We start from the raw sequence: 9,609 nt of genomic DNA on the forward strand, positions 1-9,609 counted from the left end.
AAAAGCGCTTGAATCTGTCCACACTCTAAATTCGATTTAACGACCTAGTTGAAAATCCAACAACACTTGATAAAAAGCGTCACCGCTGTCGTGTGAACACATACATGGTTATCCATTTGTGTCATTCAAACGCTTTTTTAACGTGCGTTGAAAAAGCTACCGTGCGAAACGGATAGATTCAAGCGCTTTTTTAACGCGCGTTGTAAAAGCTCTCGTGCGTATGGGGGCTAAGGGCCTACCGCGGACACCGAACTTGCACCGAACCGAAGTTCCCTTCACGGTGCGGTGCGATAGTGTGTTACGGCCTTTAGATACATATACATAGGGTTGATAGGTATACTTGGTGAGAGGCCTTCGTCGACGTAGCAGACTAGCAGTAGCATCAATATTGAGTCAGTGTGGTGTGGTGCTGGTTGGTGCCGTGCTGTCGTTTATATCACTGGAAAGTCAAGCCTTCCGAAAATCCGAACTCGGAGTTACTTTCGCGCAAACCATATTGTGTGACATTATCGGAGGTAAAATTATAGTTTTTTTAACATTTCATTATTATTTTATATCCCTTATGGCCGGCAGCTGTCATTCGAATACGGTAGTCTACTGCACTTTTTTCAATTATTCATACTTTTCCTTTTATTGACTTAGTACCAGCCATATGGTATTATGTTAATAAATTATACAGATTCTCCAGTAAAGTTTTGGAACCTTAATTATTCCAAGATAAGTAAATTACAGTATAACCTTTCTAATTCAACGTTTTATCAGTATTACAACCTACATTTATACCTGCATAAGCTGATGCAACATTACGTTTCCGTATGTTACTACTTATTGTTGTATTTGATGTGAATAGGTCGTGTAATAATCATACCCAAGGGCTTTGGGTGCGGAATGTTTTATACTAGTCATAAAATAGGTAAAAACTGTAATATCAGTTTTTAATTCATAGTTTAGTAACTATATTACAATAAAAAAAATGTAAATACCTACATGAACTCATTCCCTCACCCAAAACCCTATTATAGGATTTAATATTAAAAAATACTTACCTTTATTGGCTTCTACGACAAGGCTTGTACAGTCAGCAGCATAATTTGTTTAGCAATTGAGCTGCCCACTCTGTTTCTGCTGCTTACTTTATGCATCTAGTTAATTCTGCTGCTGACTACACCTAAAATTTACTATCAGATGGATTTATTAAAGTCCAATATCTATCATTTTTTATTATTTATTTTTTCTATTTTCTCATTTTAGAAAAAAGTATCAAGATGGACACTTCAATGACAGGAAGCCAAATTCGTGAGAAATACTTGCAGTTCTTTAAAGACAGAGGCCATAGATATGTCCACTCTTCATCTACCATACCACTTGATGACCCAACCTTGCTGTTTACTAATTCGGGGATGTGTCAGTATAAGCCAATCTTCTTAGGTTCCGTGGATCCTAATTCTGATATGGCTACTTATGTCCGAGCTGTTAACACACAAAAGTGTATCAGAGCAGGAGGAAAACATAATGACTTGGATGATGTGGGGAAAGATGTTTATCATCATACTTTTTTTGAAATGATGGGCAATTGGTCATTTGGTGATTATTTTAAAAAAGAAGTGTGTGCCTGGGCCTGGGAACTTTTGACTAAGGAATACAAATTGTCCGGGGACAGACTTTATGTAACTTATTTTGGAGGAGATGCAGCATCTGGACTGGAAGCAGATTTGGAATGTAAGAATATTTGGTTGCAGCTGGGGATTCCTGAATCCCACATATTGCCAGGAAGCATGAAAGATAACTTTTGGGAAATGGGAGAGACTGGTCCATGTGGTCCTTGTTCAGAACTCCACTATGATCGTATTGGGGGACGTGATGCAGCTCATCTTGTCAATATGGATGATCCAGATGTTTTGGAAATTTGGAATCTAGTATTTATTCAATACAATCGAGAAACAGATGGGTCACTGAAACCCCTACCAAAAAAACATATTGATTGTGGGCTGGGTCTGGAGCGATTGGTGTCAGTGATTCAAAATAAAAGAGCTAACTATGACACTGATCTTTTTATGCCCTTATTCAAAGCAATTGAGGCTGGCACTGGCTCTAGACCTTATTCTGGTAAAGTTGGGGATGAAGATGTAGATGGCATTGACATGGCTTACCGTGTCTTAGCAGATCATGCAAGAACTCTTACAATTGCTTTATCTGATGGTGGTTGCCCCGACAACACTGGCAGAGGCTATGTGTTGCGTAGAATTTTAAGAAGAGCCGTACGTTATGCAACTGAAAAGCTCAATGCTAAACCTGGATTTTTTGCTACACTGGTACACACAGTTATAGAAATTCTTGGAGATGTTTTTCCTGAGATAAAAAAAGATCCTGAATCTGTCAAACAAATTATCAATGAAGAAGAAGTTCAGTTCCTGAAAACATTGACCAGAGGAAGAAATTTGTTGAACAGAACTATAGAAAAACTGGGTGACTCAAAAACAATTCCTGGAGAAGTTGCCTGGCGCCTTTATGACACGTATGGCTTTCCAATTGATCTCACGCAGCTGATGTGTGAAGAAAAAGGCCTTAACATTGACATGGATGCTTATGAAAAAGCTAAGAAAGAATCACTTCTTGCATCCCAAGGTAAAACTGCTGGACAAGAGGATTTGATAGGTTTGGACATTCATGCCATTAGTCACCTCCAAGAAAGTGGGGTGCCAGTAACTGATGATTCGCCCAAGTACAATTATGTAGCTTCTTCTGGCAAAGATGCTCAATACACATTTGCACCATGCTCTGCTAAAATTTTAGCTTTAAGAATAAATAAACAATTTGTAGAAGAAGTTTCATCTGGACAAGAGTGTGGTATAATATTAGATAAAACTAATTTCTATGCTGAACAAGGAGGTCAAATATTTGATGAAGGATATATGCTAAAAGTTGATGATGATAGTAATGAATTTACTGTTAAAAATGTTCAAGTGAAGGGTGGGTATGTTTTACACATTGGTAAAGTTGAGGGAGTACTCAAAGTAGGTGATTCTCTGTCCCTACACATTGACACAGAAAGAAGACGCCTAGTAATGAATAATCATACTGGCACACATGTACTTAACAATGTGCTGAGAAAAGTACTTGGAAATGATTCTGATCAAAGAGGTTCTCTTGTGATGCCTGATCGTTTAAGATTCGATTTTACTAACAAGGGCCCTATGACTACTGAACAAATTAAGGACGCTGAAGATCAGATTAAAGCAATTATAGCAGATAATAAAACAGTTTATGCCAAACATACCAAGTTAAATGATGCGAAAAAAATCAAGGGCTTAAGAGCTATGTTTGATGAGCATTATCCTGACCCTGTACGTGTTGTGTCAGTTGGCATACCAGTTGAAGAATTGGAAAAAAATCCAGATGGACCCAATGGCTTTGAAACTTCTGTAGAATTTTGTGGTGGTTCCCATCTTCACCAAACTGGCCATATTGGAGAATATGTTATTGTAAGTGAGGAAGGAATCGCAAAAGGTATTCGAAGAATTGTTGCTTTAACTGGCCCTGAAGCCATTAAAGCAGTGAGTAAATTAGGTGCCTTGGAAAATGATGTTAACAATCTTGCTAATGTAATAAAAGAAGAAGGCAATGAGTTTAACCAAAAAGATATATCCAAGCGAATTGTAGACCTTACAAATGATATATCGCAAGCTCAAATATCTTATTGGAAGAAGGATGAACTGAGAAATACTCTCAAAAACTTGAAGAAGCAACTGGATGATAAGGAGAGGGCCGCAAAAGCTATTATTATCACTCAAGTTACCGAGAAAGCTAAAGAGATGTGTCTTGATGAAAAGACAACGGACGTGATCGTTGCGGAGCTCCAGGCTCAAGGAAACACGAAAGCTCTTGATGGTGCACTGAAGCAAGTGAAGCAACTGCGCCCGACTACGTCGGCAATGTTCTTTTCGGTCGATGAAGATGCCAATAAGATATATTGCCTTGCTGCTGTACCTAAAACTGCAAACGCAAAAGGTTTGCTTGCGTCAGAATGGGTCCAATCAGTAGTTGAAGTTATTGGAGGTAAAGGCGGCGGCAAAGCCGAATCTGCCCAAGCTTCTGGAAACAACCCACAAGCCCTTGAAAATGCAATGAAAATTGCCAAGGACTTCGCTACTTCGAAGTTGTTCTAGTTTTTTTTCAAAGTGCTATTTATAAAAATTGCATTATTACCTATTTATTATTTACGGTTTTTCATTTAAAATATAAGCAAATAGATACCAGAGCATGGATGTTTTATTGCACCGTGGTCTGTGCCAGCGTGGAAATTAGCTTTGGCTAATTTAGTGATTGTAGGCTATTAGTCTTAACGTTGAAAAATACGAGAATTTTCCAACCTTCCGCAACTTGCACATCTGAGGGCATACCGATACCGCAAACACCGAAATTCGCAATTTGCGGGCATCTTTCACTCTAATTCCGCCTTCATTGAAGTAAAAGAGAAAAATACCCACAAGTTCGAAATTTCGGTTTTCACGGTATCATATCACGCCCACTGGTCATCCGTATCATCACAAGCCTTGCTTCCAGTAGAATACAGTAACTAAGGCTAACTTTCCAGCAAACAGTGCAAAAACCTAGTATTTTATATAATTTGTATGGGTAAAGTGTACAGAGCACTTTGATTTCCCTTGTCTTGCATGCATAGCATAGCAACCGGATACAGTTGTCATTCAGATCAAAGTGACCCGATTACGCAATGAAAACCGGTAGAGTAAATAAATTGTTATTACCACAGCAGAGATCGCGTGTATCTACTTCTAGGCCAATAACTAACTTTATACGGTTCCGTAATCTACTTGAGTTAGACCCAGCTAAGTTGGCAGCGATTTTGAGAGCCCAGACTGTGCAAGTGTTATTTAAGCGTCATAATGTCATAAAAGTTTAACGTTTAAAATAACACTTTCACAATAAGATCTCCCTTACTCCGCTGACGGGCCTGGGCGGACCCTGTCGAGCAATGAAACTGAGCCTTAACGCAAATCCTACGTTTGATAGAATATCCAAATGTGAGTCTTCTTGTCCCTTGTGCTCTTTCAGATACTTCTCGCTATTGTAATCTACTATAAACTAGTTCACTCGCACATCTAGTAATCACGCTACCTACAAGTAAAAAATCAAAGTGGTTTCAAAATTATTTAATTAACTTTATAGACGACTTTTGCTAGGTATAATTCAAACAAAATATTCTTATATAACCGACATAATACATTAACGATATCTACATAATGCATAAGTAATTAATATAGTTTAAACAAAATATTCATACAAGTATTTGGTTGGTCTTTTTACGAAATTAAGCACCAATTCCATTGGTGAACAATAAAATTCCTCCCGTTGAGGTGGTGCAATAATATTATTGTGGTAATATTGTACATTATTTATTTCGCTAATAGTAAATATAGGGACAAATAACCCCTACCACGGCAATGCCGATCACAGTAATAAAGTGTATTATTCTTGCCCGAAGCCCTCGGTTTCTTCGATGGCATAGTTCAGCTTTTCGCATAATTGTTCGTAACTCTTGTAAGGCGGCAAATCCAGTCTGTTGAAGCACGTGTGGGATCTAGGTAACCAAGTATCTTTCCCAACCTGTGAACAATATGCAGGAAAATTAATAATTAGTGAATGTTGTGGAATGAGGAGTTTAGGAATGTTGACCTTTAAAATAAACTCACATTGGGGTCAGGGATGGGATGGGATTTGGCTTAAAGGGCATCTGGGTCATACAGTCAAAAAATAAAACAAGAATTTGGCAATGCTGGTAGATGATTGGGAAGATTTAGCGGGAAACTTAAAAGCTTCGACCGGCCAACCGCATTGTTTTTGGATTAAGTGCTCTCAAAGCCTAGTCTAGTCTTAGTTAGTCTAGGCCCTAGACTAATTCGTCACGAATAAAATTGCCTCACGCTCAGTAATTTTTATAAGGAGCGGCTGTCACGTAAAATGTTTGTAGTCATTTTTTGTTCTATTAAATTTATTTATGGCGGATATTATGTACGATTTCCGATCACACTCGTACTTTAGGTCAGTTTAGGACCTAAACTGAGTGTGTGTTCATTGCATAAAGAATTTTATAAAACTCGCTTTAACTTATTTTGGAGGAGATGCAGCATCTGGACTGGAAGCAGATTTGGAATGTAAGAATATTTGGTTGCAGCTGGGGATTCCTGAATCCCACATATTGCCAGGAAGCATGAAAGATAACTTTTGGGAAATGGGAGAGACTGGTACATGTGGTCCTTGTTCAGAACTCCACTATGATCGTATTGGGGGACGTGATGCAGCTCATCTTGTCAATATGGATGATCCAGATGTTTTGGAAATTTGGAATCTAGTATTTATTCAATACAATCGAGAAACAGATGGGTCACTGAAACCCCTACCAAAAAAACATATTGATTGTGGGCTGGGTCTGGAGCGATTGGTGTCAGTGATTCAAAATAAAAGAGCTAACTATGACACTGATCTTTTTATGCCCTTATTCAAAGCAATTGAGGCTGGCACTGGCTCTAGACCTTATTCTGGTAAAGTTGGGGATGAAGATGTAGATGGCATTGACATGGCTTACCGTGTCTTAGCAGATCATGCAAGAACTCTTACAATTGCTTTATCTGATGGTGGTTGCCCCGACAACACTGGCAGAGGCTATGTGTTGCGTAGAATTTTAAGAAGAGCCGTACGTTATGCAACTGAAAAGCTCAATGCTAAACCTGGATTTTTTGCTACACTGGTACACACAGTTATAGAAATTCTTGGAGATGTTTTTCCTGAGATAAAAAAAGATCCTGAATCTGTCAAACAAATTATCAATGAAGAAGAAGTTCAGTTCCTGAAAACATTGACCAGAGGAAGAAATTTGTTGAACAGAACTATAGAAAAACTGGGTGACTCAAAAACAATTCCTGGAGAAGTTGCCTGGCGCCTTTATGACACGTATGGCTTTCCAATTGATCTCACGCAGCTGATGTGTGAAGAAAAAGGCCTTAACATTGACATGGATGCTTATGAAAAAGCTAAGAAAGAATCACTTCTTGCATCCCAAGGTAAAACTGCTGGACAAGAGGATTTGATAGGTTTGGACATTCATGCCATTAGTCACCTCCAAGAAAGTGGGGTGCCAGTAACTGATGATTCGCCCAAGTACAATTATGTAGCTTCTTCTGGCAAAGATGCTCAATACACATTTGCACCATGCTCTGCTAAAATTTTAGCTTTAAGAATAAATAAACAATTTGTAGAAGAAGTTTCATCTGGACAAGAGTGTGGTATAATATTAGATAAAACTAATTTCTATGCTGAACAAGGAGGTCAAATATTTGATGAAGGATATATGCTAAAAGTTGATGATGATAGTAATGAATTTACTGTTAAAAATGTTCAAGTGAAGGGTGGGTATGTTTTACACATTGGTAAAGTTGAGGGAGTACTCAAAGTAGGTGATTCTCTGTCCCTACACATTGACACAGAAAGAAGACGCCTAGTAATGAATAATCATACTGGCACACATGTACTTAACAATGTGCTGAGAAAAGTACTTGGAAATGATTCTGATCAAAGAGGTTCTCTTGTGATGCCTGATCGTTTAAGATTCGATTTTACTAACAAGGGCCCTATGACTACTGAACAAATTAAGGACGCTGAAGATCAGATTAAAGCAATTATAGCAGATAATAAAACAGTTTATGCCAAACATACCAAGTTAAATGATGCGAAAAAAATCAAGGGCTTAAGAGCTATGTTTGATGAGCATTATCCTGACCCTGTACGTGTTGTGTCAGTTGGCATACCAGTTGAAGAATTGGAAAAAAATCCAGATGGACCCAATGGCTTTGAAACTTCTGTAGAATTTTGTGGTGGTTCCCATCTTCACCAAACTGGCCATATTGGAGAATATGTTATTGTAAGTGAGGAAGGAATCGCAAAAGGTATTCGAAGAATTGTTGCTTTAACTGGCCCTGAAGCCATTAAAGCAGTGAGTAAATTAGGTGCCTTGGAAAATGATGTTAACAATCTTGCTAATGTAATAAAAGAAGAAGGCAATGAGTTTAACCAAAAAGATATATCCAAGCGAATTGTAGACCTTACAAATGATATATCGCAAGCTCAAATATCTTATTGGAAGAAGGATGAACTGAGAAATACTCTCAAAAACTTGAAGAAGCAACTGGATGATAAGGAGAGGGCCGCAAAAGCTATTATTATCACTCAAGTTACCGAGAAAGCTAAAGAGATGTGTCTTGATGAAAAGACAACGGACGTGATCGTTGCGGAGCTCCAGGCTCAAGGAAACACGAAAGCTCTTGATGGTGCACTGAAGCAAGTGAAGCAACTGCGCCCGACTACGTCGGCAATGTTCTTTTCGGTCGATGAAGATGCCAATAAGATATATTGCCTTGCTGCTGTACCTAAAACTGCAAACGCAAAAGGTTTGCTTGCGTCAGAATGGGTCCAATCAGTAGTTGAAGTTATTGGAGGTAAAGGCGGCGGCAAAGCCGAATCTGCCCAAGCTTCTGGAAACAACCCACAAGCCCTTGAAAATGCAATGAAAATTGCCAAGGACTTCGCTACTTCGAAGTTGTTCTAGTTTTTTTTCAAAGTGCTATTTATAAAAATTGCATTATTACCTATTTATTATTTACGGTTTTTCATTTAAAATATAAGCAAATAGATACCAGAGCATGGATGTTTTATTTCACCGTGGTCTGTGCCAGCGTGGAAATTAGCTTTGGCTAATTTAGTGATTGTAGGCTATTAGTCTTAACGTTGAAAAATACGAGAATTTTCCAACCTTCCGCAACTTGCACATCTGAGGGCATACCGATACCGCAAACACCGAAATTCGCAATTTGCGGGCATCTTTCACTCTAATTCCGCCTTCATTGAAGTAAAAGAGAAAAATACCCACAAGTTCGAAATTTCGGTTTTCACGGTATCATATCACGCCCACTGGTCATCCGTATCATCACAAGCCTTGCTTCCAGTAGAATACAGTAACTAAGGCTAACTTTCCAGCAAACAGTGCAAAAACCTAGTATTTTATATAATTTGTATGGGTAAAGTGTACAGAGCACTTTGATTTCCCTTGTCTTGCATGCATAGCATAGCAACCGGATACAGTTGTCATTCAGATCAAAGTGACCCGATTACGCAATGAAAACCGGTAGAGTAAATAAATTGTTATTACCACAGCAGAGATCGCGTGTATCTACTTCTAGGCCAATAACTAACTTTATACGGTTCCGTAATCTACTTGAGTTAGACCCAGCTAAGTTGGCAGCGATTTTGAGAGCCCAGACTGTGCAAGTGTTATTTAAGCGTCATAATGTCATAAAAGTTTAACGTTTAAAATAACACTTTCACAATAAGATCTCCCTTACTCCGCTGACGGGCCTGGGCGGACCCTGTCGAGCAATGAAACTGAGCCTTAACGCAAATCCTACGTTTGATAGAATATCCAAATGTGAGTCTTCTTGTCCCTTGTGCTCTTTCAGATACTTCTCGCTATTGTAATCTACTATAAACTAGTTCACTCGCACATCTAGTAATCACGCTACCTACAAGTAAAAAATCAAA

At 38.5% G+C, this 9,609-nt stretch overlaps 2 protein-coding genes across 2 annotated transcripts; both read left to right on the forward strand.

The window, feature by feature from the left end:
- Window positions 1-377: 377 nt before the first annotated feature.
- Window positions 378-4,170, forward strand: LOC134663666 (alanine--tRNA ligase, cytoplasmic). The gene is made up of 2 exons (XM_063520111.1): window positions 378-515; window positions 1,252-4,170. Exon 2 carries the CDS (start codon window positions 1,266-1,268, stop codon window positions 4,164-4,166), a length of 2,901 nt encoding a protein of 966 aa, XP_063376181.1. The 5' UTR covers window positions 378-515; window positions 1,252-1,265; the 3' UTR covers window positions 4,167-4,170.
- Window positions 4,171-6,124: 1,954 nt separating this feature from the next.
- On the forward strand, window positions 6,125-8,624 carry LOC134663670 (alanine--tRNA ligase, cytoplasmic-like). The gene has a single exon (XM_063520115.1). It carries the CDS (start codon window positions 6,230-6,232, stop codon window positions 8,618-8,620), a length of 2,391 nt encoding a protein of 796 aa, XP_063376185.1. The 5' UTR covers window positions 6,125-6,229; the 3' UTR covers window positions 8,621-8,624.
- Window positions 8,625-9,609: the final 985 nt, after the last annotated feature.

This window comes from Cydia fagiglandana, chromosome 4, assembly GCF_963556715.1.
Source record: "Cydia fagiglandana chromosome 4, ilCydFagi1.1, whole genome shotgun sequence".
Classification (NCBI taxonomy): domain Eukaryota; kingdom Metazoa; phylum Arthropoda; class Insecta; order Lepidoptera; family Tortricidae; genus Cydia; species Cydia fagiglandana.

What these genes read in the sequence shown, in the direction of transcription:
- LOC134663666 (XM_063520111.1), top strand. Translation starts at nt 1,266, where the DNA reads ATGGACACTTCAATGACAGGAAGCCAAATTCGTGAGAAATACTTGCAG.
- LOC134663670 (XM_063520115.1), top strand. Translation starts at nt 6,230, where the DNA reads ATGAAAGATAACTTTTGGGAAATGGGAGAGACTGGTACATGTGGTCCT.